Genomic DNA, 17,408 nt, shown 5'->3' on the forward strand with positions numbered 1-17,408 from the left:
ACCTGTTTGCAACAAAAGAGAACGCAAAATGCCAAAACTTCGCATCCAGATACCCACAGGCAGTCCCAAGGCAATGCCCTATGGATGAACTGGTCAGGGATATTTGCCTACGCTTTTCCTCCTCTCCCTCTCCTTCCTTATCTGGTAAACAAATTGAGTCAAAACAAACTCAAACTCATATTAATAGCACCAACTTGGGCAAGACAACCCTGGTACACAACACTGCTAGATCTATCAGTAGTACCCCACATCAAATTGCCCAACAGGCCGGATCTGTTAACACAACACAACCAACAGATCAGACATCCAGATCCAGCATCGCTGAATCTAGCAATCTGGCTCCTGAAATCCTAGAATTCGGACACTTATAACTTACCCAAGAATGTATGGAAGTCATAAAGCAAGCCAGAAGACCATCCACTAGGCACTGCTATACAAGTAAATGGAAAAGATTTGTTTGTTACTGCCATCATAATCAGATACAACCATTACACGCAACTCCAAAAGATGTAGTAGGTTACTTGCTTCATTTACAAAAATCGAAGCTAGCTTTCTCTTCCATTAAGATACACCTTGCAGCAATATCTGCATACCTGCAGACTACCTATTCAACTTCCTTATATAGGATCCCAGTAATTAAAGCATTCATGGAAGGCCTTAAAAGAATTATACCACCGAGAACACCACCTGTTCCTTCATGGAACCTAAATGTTGTCTTAACAAGACTCATGGGCCCACCTTTTGAACCCATGCACTCTTGCGGAATACAATTTCTAACCTGGAAAGTTGCATTTCTCATCGCCATTACATCTCTAAGAAGAGTAAGCGAAATTCAAGCGTTTACGATACAAGAACCTTTTATACAACTACACAAAAATAAGGTCGTCCTAAGGACTAACCCAAAATTTTTACCAAAGGTTATTTCACCGTTCCATCTAAATCAAACGGTGGAACTACCAGTGTTCTTCCCACAGCCAGATTCCGTAGCTGAGAGGGCACTACATACATTAGATGTCAAAAGAGCATTAATGTACTACATTGACAGAACAAAAAACATCAGAAAGACTAAACAACTATTTATTGCATTCCACAAACCTCATGCAGGTAACCCAATATCAAAACAGGGTATAGCCAGATGGATAGTTAAATGCATCCAAATCTGCTACCTTAAAGCAAAACGACAACTGCCCATTACAACTAGGGCACACTCAACCAGGAAAAAAGGTGCTACCATGGCCTTTCTAGGAAACATCCCAATGCATGAAATATGTAAGGCAGCCACATGGTCTACGCCTCACACATTCACCAAACACTACTGTGTAGACGTGCTATCCGCACAACAAGCGACAGTAGGTCAAGCCGTATTAAGAACCCTATTTCAGACCACTTCCACTCCTACAGGCTGAACCACCGCTTTTGGGGAGATAACTGCTTACTAGTCTATGCAGAACATGTGTATCTACAGCGACAGATGCCATCGAACTGAAAATCTCACTTACCCAGTGTACATCTGTTCGTGGCATCAGTCGCTGAGATTCACATGTGCCCACCCGCCTCCCCGGAAGCCTGTAGCAGTTCAGAAGTTACCTTCAACTTTGTACATTTGTATATATATTATTTTATCCTTTAATAGGTACATACTTAGTCACTCCATTGCGTGGGCACTATTACTACAACACAACTCCTACCTCACCCTCTGCGGGGAAAACAATCGAAGATGGAGTCGACGCCCATGCGCAATGGAGGCAAAAGGAGGAGTCACTCGGTCCCGTGACTCGAAAGACTTCTTCGAAGAAAAACAACTTGTAACACTCCGACCCAACACCAGATGGCGAGCTATGCAGAACATGTGAATCTCAGCGACTGATGCCACGAACAGATGTACACTGGGTAAGTGACATTTTCATTACAGATCTGATTAGTGTGCAACCAATTTTACTGTGGCACAAAGTATGGACCTCTGATCTTGCTAGCCTAGACAGGGCTATTTTAGAAGATGCTCAATCACTAAGTCATTCGTTCCAAATTCCTGGGCTGGATTATATAAAGAACTTTTTTACGGACCTGGGCCATTCTGAGTTTTATTTTACACCAAAAAAAATGGAATCACTCTCTAGGAAAGATCTGAAGAACATCTGTCTTATCCACCTGGCTGACCTGAGGTTGGTTACTGAGTCAAAGAAACCTAGTGTAAGGAGGAATCTTCTGCTGCAGCAATCAGATGGCATGGAACCATGCTTAAAATATGTATTGAACCCGAAGCACCGATATGTCCTCACACGCCTAAAACTAGAGACATTGCACTGTCTTGTCAGTTTTCTGCTCATTAATGTCTGGAGCCCAGCTTTGGACAAATGTCCTTGCAACTCAGTGTCAGCCCAAAGTACAATGCATATAGTTCTTTTTTTTGTTGCACATTTTACTCTGATTTAAGGAAAGTGTTTGTGATTCCACTCTTAAACTCTGTGCATTTTAAACAGTGCCGTCCTGCTTTTATTTACTTGCTGTCTCTTCCATCAATTAAAATATGTAATGGTCTAGCTTTATATCTATGCGCAGTAATGAAGGCTAGATTATATCTCTAGGCAAATTGTGGAGGCCTTCCATTTTTAAATGTTTTTTGCTAGGATAACAGTTGCTTGCTCTCTAAATAATCGTTTTTTATTGATTTTATATTGTTCTCTAGAAGAATAACTGGATTCAGTTTTTGTAGCACATTTTATCACATGGTATCTATTGTTGCATGTCTTGCTTTATTTTATCCTATTTATTCTATGCGGATGTTGATTGTTGTTATTTTGTATATTGTATCTGCTTTTATGATTGTGAGATACAATCGAATAAAGTATTGTCTTGACTTGACTTGAAAGCAACGAATCATCAATCTTGCTTACAAGCTACTGTAAACATTTGAATGTAATCCGAGAGCATTCTGGGAGCGTTATACGTTGCCTCATGTTGTTAACATTCCAAACATATGTGCGCACATTTCTTTTTTTTATTGGAACCACTGACAGTAGTGCAGAGTGACCTTACAATGTTTATTTAGAGCACTCACCCTAATAATCAAGGCTGTGCATTATTGAACCATAAATACAAGTTTGAACAACATTAACATGGACACAGTGATTACCTCAACTGCAGGCAATTTCCTTCTCTGTAAACTGGCAGGCAGAGGGATTGTGCTGCAGGGGGTTGGGCCTACTTGTGCCAAGGACAAATTAAACATGAAAACGTGTTGTACTTGACCGCAAACAGTATGTCCTGGGCATCTGGAATTCCACACCCCTCGACAAAGAACTGCTAGTATTGTGGTATTTGATGATTCCATTAGGAAAAGAGGGAAATGTTTTGAGTATCATCTAAACAGAAATCTCTGTTTCAATGGTCTACATGTCGGGAAGCATCTCCTTGTGCACCTTTTCAACTCTAATTGAGGACAGTTATTGGCTTTATCATTGCCTGTGTTTTGCTAGTTTAATTTCCCCATGTGCTTCGGAAGCATAGTTCTAGCTATCCCAGTGACTGTGTCTGTTTTTTTTTAACTCCTCTTACTCAGGGAAACACGCTGAACATAGTAGAGCTGGTGATGGAAGCATCATGATAGGGACCCCAACACTGAAAAGACACACTGAATGAATATATTTTTCATTCATACCAGCCTATCACAACATTTCTCATTAGTTGAAACTATGAAAAGCAATCTTGTGACTTATATATTAGTGAATAGCTCGCCTATACAGCAAGAGTTAATGCTTTCCATTGACAACCCAGGTAAGCCTGACTAGATCATACGTCCTTCTGACACTGGTAAATTGAGTGCCAGTAAACTGGTTAATGATAACATCTGCTAATCACAGGACTTTGAAATAGCAGTAATGAGTATAAAACTTAAGAAAATGTTGTCATAGCTGGTATGTAGCCGTCTTGGTGATCGAGGCTCTAGTAAATGATCCTTAGAAATAATGCAGTCCTCGTGAGAGCTTGCCAGACAGAAATAAGCTGATGTTTGCGTTTCAATTTCAATTTATCTGATTACACATCTAGCCTGTAGAGTTGATGCAAATAATACATAGCATAACAAATGTATAACCTTGATCTCTGTACCATTTTGCAAATAATCACATTTTTGTACCTTAGGCCTGCTCTGACTCTGCGAAACTCTCATTGATCTCTGTGTGGCTGAAGGGTGATATCCTCGGAGAGAAGCTGGTTGCCCTTGCAGATGACCTTTGTTATAGGGGTTTGGAAAAAACAGGTTCAGCTTCCTGCTACTCTGAAAGATGGGCACTTCTTAGTTTGGTGTTGTCACAACATGTTAAAAATGGTAGGTGATTAAGCTGCAATAGGTATACCTCTTTTTGTATTTCTACTTACCTATGATCAGCATCATTTGTCAAGCATGTAGAGTGTTTCCCCGTCAATTGAGCTATAATCTGTCCAGGGACCTACAATGTTAATTTGGACACACAACAGGAAAACACAGTAGAATTACAAAGCATGTTTGTCACATTATGCGTATAAGGTGTGTCCAAAGGAAAAGCTGAGTTGTAAATCAGCATTGAGATTTTATTGACTAACAGTACAAAAACGGTTCCCATTGATTAATTTTGAACTGAATATAGACTATCTCTCACAAGTGAAGTGTAGGATCGGAGACAGTGTGTCACACTTTCTCATTTTTGGGATTATCACAGATAAATCTCTACCATGTAGTGTTCAAGGGAGTTTTCTAAGATCTAAGGTCAGAGGGATTTTTTGTTTGTTCCATTGTCATTTGTTAATGCATCCTCACTAGTTTGCCTCATAGAGGTGGTCATAGAGTAAGCTCGAGACATCTTATGAGTTGATAGCAATGACCTAGTTAAGGATCCTCTTGTTTGTGGACTCTTTGATTGTGTGTGCTTAAGAGGACATGGAGGAGGCTTGTATTCTGCTCCCAACAATTACAAAAGGATTCTTGCTGGGGTCTCACGGCTGATTGTTTCAGTTGTGTGGATTCTCTGCCTGTAGTTCTTCTAAAGGCACCAGCCCTATTGGATGATGGTTTTTGTCGGTAGTGAGAGTGAGAGTGAGAGATAATCTAAAATGCCTTGAAATGCTTAGCTATGGGCTGCAAATGTGTTGACACACACATCAGTCTATAACCAGAGGAATTAATTTTGACATTCCTCTACTATTGTGTGGCTAAAGATAAACTTCTTTAGTTGGTTACTTTATATTCTTCCCTCTTTCATGATAAATTAAAGGTCTTCAGTATTCAAGAGCTGCTGCCAGAGAAAGAAGGTGATGCCTGAGACCTTCTCCCGTGACCACTGATTATGATGTTTGAAAATTCAGAATGGTGGCATACCTTGATAAAACATCAAAAGCCTAGCACTCTCATGAAAAAAAAGATGTCTCCGGTAGTTTGTCCTCAAAGAGCGAAGCCTTCCGCTCCTGCCCTCAAAAGAGGGTGGAAAACAGTCTTAATTCCATTCAGTCCTTTAATGGTTCAAAAACGATGATTTTTTTTTTACATGAATGGTAAACAGCTAAGTGGATAGTGTGAGAAGGTAGCCTCTTTCTAGCCTTGTTACCCCCACTTTTGGCCTGTTTGTGAGTGTATGTCAGGGTGTTTGTCACTGTTTTCACTGTCTCACTGAGATCCTGATAGCCAGGCCTCAGTGCTCATAGTGAAAACACTATGTTTTCAGTATGTTTGTTATGTGTCACTGGGATCCTGCTGGTCAGGACCCCAGTGCTCATAGGTTTGTGGCCTATATGTATGTGTCACTGGGACCCTGTCACACAGGGCCCCAGTGCTCATAGGTGTGCATGTATATGTTCCCTGTGTGGTGCCTAACTGTCTCACTGAGGCTCTGCTAACCAGAACCTCAGTGGTTATGCTCTCTCATTTATTTCAAATTGTCACTAACAGGCTAGTGACCAATTTTACCAATTTACATTGGCTTACTGGAACACCCTTATAATTCCCTAGTATATGGTACTGAGGTACCCAGGGTATTGGGGTTCCAGGAGATCCCTATGGGCTGCAGCATTTCTTTTGCCACCCATAGGGAGCTCTGACAATTCTTACACAGGCCTGCCACTGCAGCCTGAGTGAAATAACGTCCACGTTATTTCACAGCCATTTTACACTGCACTTAAGTAACTTATAAGTCACCTATATGTCTAACCTTTACCTGGTAAAGGTTAGGTGCAAAGTTACTTAGTGTGAGGGCACCCTGGCACTAGCCAAGGTGCCCCCACATTGTTCAGAGCCAATTCCCTGAACTTTGTGAGTGCGGGGACACCATTACACGCGTGCACTACATATAGGTCACTACCTATATGTAGCTTCACAATGGTAACTCCGAATATGGCCATGTAACATGTCTATGATCATGGAATTGCCCCCTCTATGCCATCCTGGCATAGTTGGCACAATCCCATGATCCCAGTGGTCTGTAGCACAGACCCTGGTACTGCCAAACTGCCCTTCCTGGGGTTTCACTGCAGCTGCTGCTGCTGCCAACCCCTCAGACAGGCAGCTGCCCTCCTGGGGTCCAGCCAGGCCTGGCCCAGGATGGCAGAACAAAGAACTTCCTCTGAGAGAGGGTGTGACACCCTCTCCCTTTGGAAAATGGTGTGAAGGCAGGGGAGGAGTAGCCTCCCCCAGCCTCTGGAAATGCTTTGTTGGGCACAGATGTGCCCAATTCTGCATAAGCCAGTCCACACCGGTTCAGGGACCCCTTAGCCCCTGCTCTGGCGCGAAACTGGACAAAGGAAAGGGGAGTGACCACTCCCCTGACCTGCACCTCCCCTGGGAGGTGTCCAGAGCTCCTCCAGTGTGCTCCAGACCTCTGCCATCTTGGAAACAGAGGTGCTGCTGGCACACTGGACTGCTCTGAGTGGCCAGTGCCACCAGGTGACGTCAGAGACTCCTGCTGATAGGCTCCTTCAGGTGTTAGTAGCCTATCCTCTCTCCTAGGTAGCCAAACCCTCTTTTCTGGCTATTTAGGGTCTCTGTCTCTGGGGTAACTTCAGATAACGAATGCAAGAGCTCATCCGAGTTCCTCTGCATCTCCCTCTTCACCTTCTGATAAGGAAACGACCGCTGACCGCGCTGGAAGCCTGCAAACCTGCAACATAGTAGCAAAGACGACTACTGCAACTCTGTAACGCTGATCCTGCCGCCTTCTCGACTGTTTTCCTGCTTGTGCATGCTGTGGGGGTAGCCTGCCTCCTCTCTGCACCAGAAGCTCCGAAGAAATCTCCCGTGGGTCGACGGAATCTTCCCCCTGCAACCGCAGGCACCAAAAAGCTGCATTACCGGTCCCTTGGGTCTCCTCTCAGCACGACGAGCGAGGTCCCTCGAATCCAGCAACTCTGTCCAAGTGACCCCCACAGTCCAGTGACTCTTCAGCCCAAGTTTGGTGGAGGTAAGTCCTTGCCTCACCTCGCTGGGCTGCATTGCTGGGAACCGCGACTTTGCAGCTACTCCGGCCCCTGTGCACTTCCGGCGGAAGTCCTTTGTGCACAGCCAAGCCTGGGTCCACGGCACTCTAACCTGCATTGCACGACTTTCTAAGTTGGTCTCCGGCGACGTGGGACTCCTTTGTGCAACTTCGGCGAGCACCGTTTCACGCATCCTCGTAGTGCCTGTTTCTGGCACTTCTCCGGGTGCTACCTGCTTCAGTGAGGGCTCTTTGTCTTGCTCGACGTCCCCTCTCTCTTCAGGTCCAATTTGCGACCTCCTGGTCCCTCCTGGGCCCCAGAAGCGTCCAAAAACGCCAAACGCACTATTTGCGTCTAGCAAGGCTTGTTGGCGTCCTTCCGGCGGGAAAATACTTCTGCACGACTCTCCACGGCGAGAGGGATCCGTCCACCAAAGGGGAAGTCTCTAGCCCTTTTCGTTCCTGCAGAAACCTCAGCTTCTTCTGTCCAGTCGAAGCTTCTTTGCACCCGCAGCTGGCATTTCCTGGGCATCTGCCCATCTCCGACTTGCTTGTGACTTTTGGACTTGGTCCCCTTGTTCCACAGGTACCCTAGATTGGAAATCCACAGTTGTTGCATTGCTGGTTTGTGTCTTTCCTGCATTATTCCTCTAACACGACTCTTTTGTCCTTAGGAGAATTTTAGTGCACTTTGCACTCACTTTTCAGGGTCCTGGGGAGGGTTATTTTTCTAACTCTCACTATTTTCTAATAGTCCCAGCGACCCTCTACAAGGTCACATAGGTTTGGGGTCCATTCGTGGTTCGCATTCCACTTTTGGAGTATATGGTTTGTGTTGCCCCTATCCCTATGTTTCCCCATTGCATCCTATTGTAACTATACATTGTTTGCACTGTTTTCTAAGACTATACTGCATATTTTTGCTATTGTGTATATATATCTTGTGTATATTTCCTATCCTCTCACTGAGGGTACACTCTAAGATACTTTGGCATATTGTCATAAAAATAAAGTACCTTTATTTTTAGTATAACTGTGTATTGTGTTTTCTTATGATATTGTGCATATGACACTAAGTGGTACTGTAGTAGCTTCACACGTCTCCTAGTTCAGCCTAAGCTGCTCTGCTAAGCTACCATTATCTATCAGCCTAAGCTGCTAGACACCCTATACACTAATAAGGGATAACTGGGCCTGGTGCAAGGTGCAAGTACCCCTTGGTACTCACTACAAGCCAGTCCAGCCTCCTACATTGGTTGTGCAGTGGTGGGATAAGTGCTTGAGACTACTTACCACTCTTGTCATTGTACTTTTCATAAGAGAAAAATATACAAAACAAGGTCAGTGTATATACACATAGCCAAAAAGTTTTGCATTTCCTCTTTTCACTCTTTTCTAAGTGCTGAAAAGTACTTCTAAACTTTCAAAAAGTTCTTAAAAGTTTAAAAAGTTTTTTTCTGTCTTTCCAAAAAGTTCTGAAAACTTTTTTCTCTTTTTCTATCACTTTAACTCTCTCTAAAAATGTCTGGCACAGGCCAAAGTGTTGATCTGTCCAAACTTGCATATGACAACCTTAGCTGGAAAAGAGCAAGGAGTCTCTGTATAGAGAGAGGTTTGAGTGTAGGGAAGAATCCTGCCTTGGAACTGTTAATTAACATGCTTAGAGAACAGGATAAGGCCATAGGGGCCCCATCTGTTGAAAAAGTACCTAATAGTTCCCAATCTGATTCAGGGACTCCCCCAGGAAAAGATTCAGGAAAGAAACTTCATAGCCTGCCCATTACTAGACAATCTAGCATAGATGGTAATGATGATGAGCCACACCAAATAAATAGTGTTGTCTCACATCATAGCAAAAGCATTTATTCTCACCATACTGGTAGTAATGTTTCTGTAAACCAAGCTGTTAAGTTGGCTTCTGTAAGGGACAGGTCTCCTTCTGTTCATTCCCATCATAGCTCTGTTTCTAGAAATGTCCCTCCCACCAACCCTGATGATAGAATGTTAGAGAGGGAACTCAATAAGTTGAGGGTGGAACAAACCAGACTGAAGCTTAAAAAGCAACAGCTGGATTTGGATAGACAGTCTTTTGAATTAGAGAAGGAAAGACAGAAGTTGGGTTTAGATACCCATGGTGGCAGCAGCAGTATTCCCCATAATCATCCTGCAAAAGAGCATGATTCCAGGAATCTGCACAAGATAGTTCCCCCTTATAAGGAGGGGGATGACATTAACAAGTGGTTTGCTGCACTTGAGAGGGCCTGTGTTGTACAGGATGTCCCTCAAAGGCAGTGGGCTGCTATCCTATGGCTATCATTTAGTGGAAAAGGTAGGATAGGCTCCTTACTGTGAAAGAAAATGATGCTAATAATTTCCAAGTTCTTAAGAATGCACTCCTGGATGGTTATGGCTTAACCACTGAACAGTACAGGATAAAGTTCAGAGAGACCAAAAAGGAGTCTTCACAAGACTGGGTTGATTTCATGGACCATTCAGTGAAGGCCTTGGAGGGGTGGTTACATGGCAGTAAAGTTACTGATTATGAAAGCCTGTATAACACAATCCTGAGAGAGCATATACTTAATAATTGTGTGTCTGATTTGTTGCACCAGTACCTGGTAGACTCTGATCTGACCTCTCCCCAAGAATTGGGAAAGAAGGCAGACAAATGGGTCAGAACAAGGGTGAACAGAAAAGTTCATACAGGGGGTGACAAAGATGGCAATAAGAAGAAAGATGGTGAAAAATCTCAAGATAAGCATGGGGATAAGGGTAAAACCAAAGATCCCACTTCAAATCTTAAACACTCTTCAGAGGGTGGGGATAAAACTAATTCTTCCTCTTCTTCTCAACCTGCACACATTAAAAAGCCTTGGTGCTTTGTGTGTAAAAACAGAGGCCATAGGCCAGGGGATAAGTCCTGTCCAGGTAAACCCCCTGAGCCTACCACCACTAATACATCAAGCTCTAGTGCCCCTAGCAGTAGTGGTACTAGTGGTGGGACTGCTGGCAACAGTCAAGCAAAGGGTGTAGTTGGGTTCACTTTTGGGTCCATAGTAGAAACTGGGGTAGTCACTCCCAAGACAGTTTCTGTCACACCTAATGGCACTGGCCTTGCCACACTGGCTGCTTGTCCCCTTACAATGGATAAGTACAGGCAGACAGTTTCAATAAATGGTGTTGAGGCCTTGGCCTACAGGGACACAGGTGCCAGTTTCACTTTGGTGACTGAAAACCTAGTGCACCCTGATCAACACATCATTGGACAACAGTATAAAATTATTGATGTCCATAACTCCACTAAGTTTCTTCCCTTAGCTATAATTCAGTTTAGTTGGGGTGGAGTTACTGGCCCTAAGCAGGTGGTGGTATCACCTAGCTTACCTGTAGACTGTCTCTTAGGTAATGACCTAGAGGCCTCAGGTTGGGCTGATGTAGAGTTTTATGCCCATGCAGCCATGCTGGGCATCCCTGAGGAATTGTTCCCTCTCATTTCTACTGAAATGAAAAAGCAAAGGAGAGAAGGCCTGAAAACTCAGGATCCCTCTCCATCAACAGGTAAAAAGGGTATCACAGTATCCCCTAACCACCCTACCATTCAGGATACCATTCCTGTGGTGGGAGAAACCTCTCCTGGGGTGGCACCTGTTCCTAGGGAATCATCAGCTGGCAAAACTGTACTCCCTGAGGTGGAAGTACCTCTCTGTGGGATAACTAACACTGGTGAGAAAAAGAGCACCATTTTAGTTAACATGGAGCATCCCTCCAACCCTCCTAGAGAAACTTTAGTGCAGAAACTCTGCACTGCCTCACAACACTTAGGACAGCATCCCTGCCCTAGTGTGGAGCTGATAGGACAGCATCCCTGCCCTGCTCCAACCCAAGAGAAACAGCATCCCTGTTCTCTCTTCCAGCCATATGGACAAAGTTTTTGCCCAGCTATGGCTTTTCTGAGACAGCATCCCTGTCTGGCATTCCCATCACTACAAATAGGTTCAGTGGACAATTCCCACTGCTCTAAACTAAAACTTACTGATAGAAACTCTGAAAATACATCTTCACATTGTTGCTTAGCTAAAAAACTTCAAACAGGGTGGTTTACATCCCCACAGGGAAGTAACCATATAGTGGATGATAAAGGGAGTAACCAGTCTATTGCAGAGCTACTCTCTACTTATCACCACTTAGACAATAAAGTCTCAACTGGCCAAGGTTAGCCTTATTGTCCTTCGTTTGGGGGGGGGTTGTGTGAGAAGGTAGCCTCTTTCTAGCCTTGTTACCCCCACTTTTGGCCTGTTTGTGAGTGTATGTCAGGGTGTTTGTCACTGTTTTCACTGTCTCACTGAGATCCTGATAGCCAGGCCTCAGTGCTCATAGTGAAAACACTATGTTTTCAGTATGTTTGTTATGTGTCACTGGGATCCTGCTGGTCAGGACCCCAGTGCTCATAGGTTTGTGGCCTATATGTATGTGTCACTGGGACCCTGTCACACAGGGCCCCAGTGCTCATAGGTGTGCATGTATATGTTCCCTGTGTGGTGCCTAACTGTCTCACTGAGGCTCTGCTAACCAGAACCTCAGTGGTTATGCTCTCTCATTTATTTCAAATTGTCACTAACAGGCTAGTGACCAATTTTACCAATTTACATTGGCTTACTGGAACACCCTTATAATTCCCTAGTATATGGTACTGAGGTACCCAGGGTATTGGGGTTCCAGGAGATCCCTATGGGCTGCAGCATTTCTTTTGCCACCCATAGGGAGCTCTGACAATTCTTACACAGGCCTGCCACTGCAGCCTGAGTGAAATAACGTCCACGTTATTTCACAGCCATTTTACACTGCACTTAAGTAACTTATAAGTCACCTATATGTCTAACCTTTACCTGGTAAAGGTTAGGTGCAAAGTTACTTAGTGTGAGGGCACCCTGGCACTAGCCAAGGTGCCCCCACATTGTTCAGAGCCAATTCCCTGAACTTTGTGAGTGCGGGGACACCATTACACGCGTGCACTACATATAGGTCACTACCTATATGTAGCTTCACAATGGTAACTCCGAATATGGCCATGTAACATGTCTATGATCATGGAATTGCCCCCTCTATGCCATCCTGGCATAGTTGGCACAATCCCATGATCCCAGTGGTCTGTAGCACAGACCCTGGTACTGCCAAACTGCCCTTCCTGGGGTTTCACTGCAGCTGCTGCTGCTGCCAACCCCTCAGACAGGCAGCTGCCCTCCTGGGGTCCAGCCAGGCCTGGCCCAGGATGGCAGAACAAAGAACTTCCTCTGAGAGAGGGTGTGACACCCTCTCCCTTTGGAAAATGGTGTGAAGGCAGGGGAGGAGTAGCCTCCCCCAGCCTCTGGAAATGCTTTGTTGGGCACAGATGTGCCCAATTCTGCATAAGCCAGTCCACACCGGTTCAGGGACCCCTTAGCCCCTGCTCTGGCGCGAAACTGGACAAAGGAAAGGGGAGTGACCACTCCCCTGACCTGCACCTCCCCTGGGAGGTGTCCAGAGCTCCTCCAGTGTGCTCCAGACCTCTGCCATCTTGGAAACAGAGGTGCTGCTGGCACACTGGACTGCTCTGAGTGGCCAGTGCCACCAGGTGACGTCAGAGACTCCTGCTGATAGGCTCCTTCAGGTGTTAGTAGCCTATCCTCTCTCCTAGGTAGCCAAACCCTCTTTTCTGGCTATTTAGGGTCTCTGTCTCTGGGGTAACTTCAGATAACGAATGCAAGAGCTCATCCGAGTTCCTCTGCATCTCCCTCTTCACCTTCTGATAAGGAAACGACCGCTGACCGCGCTGGAAGCCTGCAAACCTGCAACATAGTAGCAAAGACGACTACTGCAACTCTGTAACGCTGATCCTGCCGCCTTCTCGACTGTTTTCCTGCTTGTGCATGCTGTGGGGGTAGCCTGCCTCCTCTCTGCACCAGAAGCTCCGAAGAAATCTCCCGTGGGTCGACGGAATCTTCCCCCTGCAACCGCAGGCACCAAAAAGCTGCATTACCGGTCCCTTGGGTCTCCTCTCAGCACGACGAGCGAGGTCCCTCGAATCCAGCAACTCTGTCCAAGTGACCCCCACAGTCCAGTGACTCTTCAGCCCAAGTTTGGTGGAGGTAAGTCCTTGCCTCACCTCGCTGGGCTGCATTGCTGGGAACCGCGACTTTGCAGCTACTCCGGCCCCTGTGCACTTCCGGCGGAAGTCCTTTGTGCACAGCCAAGCCTGGGTCCACGGCACTCTAACCTGCATTGCACGACTTTCTAAGTTGGTCTCCGGCGACGTGGGACTCCTTTGTGCAACTTCGGCGAGCACCGTTTCACGCATCCTCGTAGTGCCTGTTTCTGGCACTTCTCCGGGTGCTACCTGCTTCAGTGAGGGCTCTTTGTCTTGCTCGACGTCCCCTCTCTCTTCAGGTCCAATTTGCGACCTCCTGGTCCCTCCTGGGCCCCAGAAGCGTCCAAAAACGCCAAACGCACTATTTGCGTCTAGCAAGGCTTGTTGGCGTCCTTCCGGCGGGAAAATACTTCTGCACAACTCTCCACGGCGAGAGGGATCCGTCCACCAAAGGGGAAGTCTCTAGCCCTTTTCGTTCCTGCAGAAACCTCAGCTTCTTCTGTCCAGTCGAAGCTTCTTTGCACCCGCAGCTGGCATTTCCTGGGCATCTGCCCCTCTCCGACTTGCTTGTGACTTTTGGACTTGGTCCCCTTGTTCCACAGGTACCCTAGATTGGAAATCCACAGTTGTTGCATTGCTGGTTTGTGTCTTTCCTGCATTATTCCTCTAACACGACTCTTTTGTCCTTAGGGGAACTTTAGTGCACTTTGCACTCACTTTTCAGGGTCCTGGGGAGGGTTATTTTTCTAACTCTCACTATTTTCTAATAGTCCCAGCGACCCTCTACAAGGTCACATAGGTTTGGGGTCCATTCGTGGTTCGCATTCCACTTTTGGAGTATATGGTTTGTGTTGCCCCTATCCCTATGTTTCCCCATTGCATCCTATTGTAACTATACATTGTTTGCACTGTTTTCTAAGACTATACTGCATATTTTTGCTATTGTGTATATATATCTTGTGTATATTTCCTATCCTCTCACTGAGGGTACACTCTAAGATACTTTGGCATATTGTCATAAAAATAAAGTACCTTTATTTTTAGTATAACTGTGTATTGTGTTTTCTTATGATATTGTGCATATGACACTAAGTGGTACTGTAGTAGCTTCACACGTCTCCTAGTTCAGCCTAAGCTGCTCTGCTAAGCTACCATTATCTATCAGCCTAAGCTGCTAGACACCCTATACACTAATAAGGGATAACTGGGCCTGGTGCAAGGTGCAAGTACCCCTTGGTACTCACTACAAGCCAGTCCAGCCTCCTACAGATAGGCATTGAGCCCAGACTTTGGTTAGAACACTTGATTCCTACGAAGAAGTATTTCAAATATTATTTTTTTTATGTGAGAGCTTCTCTGTTTCCACTTAAACTGTAGTGGATCTCTGTGGAACCTGCTGTTCCTACTACATGGTGCAGATCTGGTGTCTCGTGTAGCAAATATAAGAGTTCTGCATGATGCTTTTCAGGTTTGCATACCGGTAAGAGAGTTCAGAAAAATAGATACAGCAGCAAAGAAGGTTTTTGTATCTTAATTAATTAGGATTATTAATGGCATTGTGATCATTGAATGCTGTACATAGTTTAGCCAAATAAAAGCATACATCTGTCACCCGGTTAAGAAATAATTTTTTTCTACTTCTTGCTGGGCAGGCAGAGGCTTTCAGACTGGTAGTGACTGACGGTGTGGATTTGTATACGCATAAATGCAATCTGTTCATGAATAAGAGGATATATACTTCCTCTCTCATAGGGTATAGTTCCTGGCTCAGATATATGCATGTGGTAGATATTTACAGGATATATTATTATGAAACGGGCTGCATGTGTTGCCACTCCATCCTGCCCCCACTTAGCCTTCTCTTACTGTAGGAAGCTGACTGTCTATGTAGTGTACCAATGTTAGGGGGCAGTATGCACATAGTTCAGACAATCCTCTTGGTTTACAGGCATTAAAGGTAATAATCCCAAATGCCCTCTTTTTTGGTACTGTGGGATAGCAGTTTAGGCTTATCAGAGGGTAGTGCTAAGCATTTGTTGAACACACAGAGTCAATAAATGAGATACACACTCAAGAAGGAACTTAAGACCAATTTTAGAAAAATATTGTTACTTGTATAGAATGTTCAACACTAGAAAAATTCACAAGAAGGTAAGTACTTTTAGAGTGTATCATTTTTTGCAAGTAAGAAACAATTCACTCAAATGCACTTTCACGCTGTAAAGGGGCTTTCTTTGGATAAATTACCTTTACTGAGTAGAGGTCCTTTTCAATCGGTTCTTGGGGGTCCCCTTTGGATCTTAAGGTGCTTAGGGGGGACAAGGTCACAGCAGTTCAGTTTTACCTGTGCCTGGGTTGTCCAGGTGTACAGGTGCTGGATGGGTCAGGTGCCTTGCGCACTGCGCAGTTAGCATGGTGGGGGCACGTAGAAACAGGCTGCAGAGGGGGACTTGGGGACAACTCCAAGAACTCCCACTAGGGGGTCAGTCAGTGGGGTCCTGGGAGCAAGGGAACAACATCAGTTGTCGTGGACCCGGGTTGTGGAGCTCGGGTGCAGGGGGTTTTGGCCGTAGGGTGCTCCTGCGACAATGCGCCCACAATTCTTGGGTAGACCTACAGAGAGGGAACAAGAACAGGGCAGCCAATCCACTCACAATTATGGCCCCTGCGATGCTGACATTACTCGACGACTGGTCTCTGGTCGTGGAATTGACGTCTGCTCTAAACTCAAACACTCGTTTGTTTTTGCAAGGGGATGGGTACCCCGGGTATTGGTGCAGTTTGGCTCATGTAGGTCCTGTGGTCTTCTCACTTGGTGGGGAGCTGGGTTGGTCCTGCTGGCCGGCTGCTGCACTGGTGGACCAGGTGGCCAGCAGAACAATGAACCGGACATTGCAGTTGGTGCCTGCAAGGTACAGGGAAGTAGCTTATCCACGTCAAGGGAGATGCTGACGGCTTGGTGAAATGCTAGAGGCTCTCTGTTAGAATTGGGGTTTTTGGTTGGCAGTCAGGTTGCCCTCTGTCCAAGCAAGAACCCTCACTCTAGTCAGGGTAAGTCACACACAATCCAAAATCAGCCTGTGCTCACCCTCCGGTAGCTTGGCACGAGCAGTCAGGCTTAACTTAGAAGGCAATGTGTAAAGCATTTGTGCAATAAATCATACAACACCACAAAAATACACCACACAGTGTTTAGAAAAATATATAATATTTATCTGGGTATCTTCAGGTCAAAACAATCAAAGTTACAATACGAATTTGTAAAGATATCACTGAAAAGTGATATAAAGTGTCTTAAGTCTTCAGAAAGTAAACAAAGTCTCTTTCAAACACAAAGTACCTGGTTTCTGGTGAAAAATCTCCTCAGAGGGCCACAGGAGAAGAGGTGCGTGGAAAACTGGTGTGTGCGTCGATTTCTCATCAGCACACACAGACTTGCGTCGTTATTTTCCACTCGGGGAGTCGTGCGTCGTTTTCCGGCGCGCAGACAGTCTCTTACTGTGGTTTGCGGGGAGTACCAGATGTCCCGGGTCTGTGCGTGGATTTTCCTGCTTGTTTTCCGGCTGCGCGTCGTTCTGCGGGGCTGGGCGTCGAAGTTTCGATCTCACGGCAGACGTCGCGTCGATTTCTCCTGCGGAGTCGGGCAGCGTTGTCCTTGCGAGGCCGTGCGTCAAAGTTTTGATCTCACGGCAGGCGTCGCGTCGATTTCTCCTGGGAAGTTGGGCGGCGTTGTCCTTGTGAGGCTGTGCGTCAAAGTTTAGATCTCACGGCAGGTGTCGCGTCGATTTCTCCTGCGGAGTCGGGCGGCGTTGTCCTTGCGAGGCCGTGCGTCAAAGTTTCGGTCG

At 45.5% G+C, this 17,408-nt stretch overlaps 1 protein-coding gene across 1 annotated transcript in view; it reads left to right on the top strand.

The window, feature by feature from the left end:
• Positions 1-17,408, top strand: part of LTN1 (listerin E3 ubiquitin protein ligase 1) — a 488,777-nt gene that overhangs the window by 173,498 nt on the left and 297,871 nt on the right. Inside the window, exon 12 of the mRNA XM_069204077.1 lies at positions 4,141-4,327. Within this exon, the coding sequence (XP_069060178.1) occupies positions 4,141-4,327 (187 nt within the window). The remainder of the gene's footprint in view (positions 1-4,140; positions 4,328-17,408) is intronic.

Source organism: Pleurodeles waltl, chromosome 8 (genome assembly GCF_031143425.1).
Source record: "Pleurodeles waltl isolate 20211129_DDA chromosome 8, aPleWal1.hap1.20221129, whole genome shotgun sequence".
Taxonomy (NCBI): Eukaryota; Metazoa; Chordata; class Amphibia; order Caudata; family Salamandridae; genus Pleurodeles; species Pleurodeles waltl.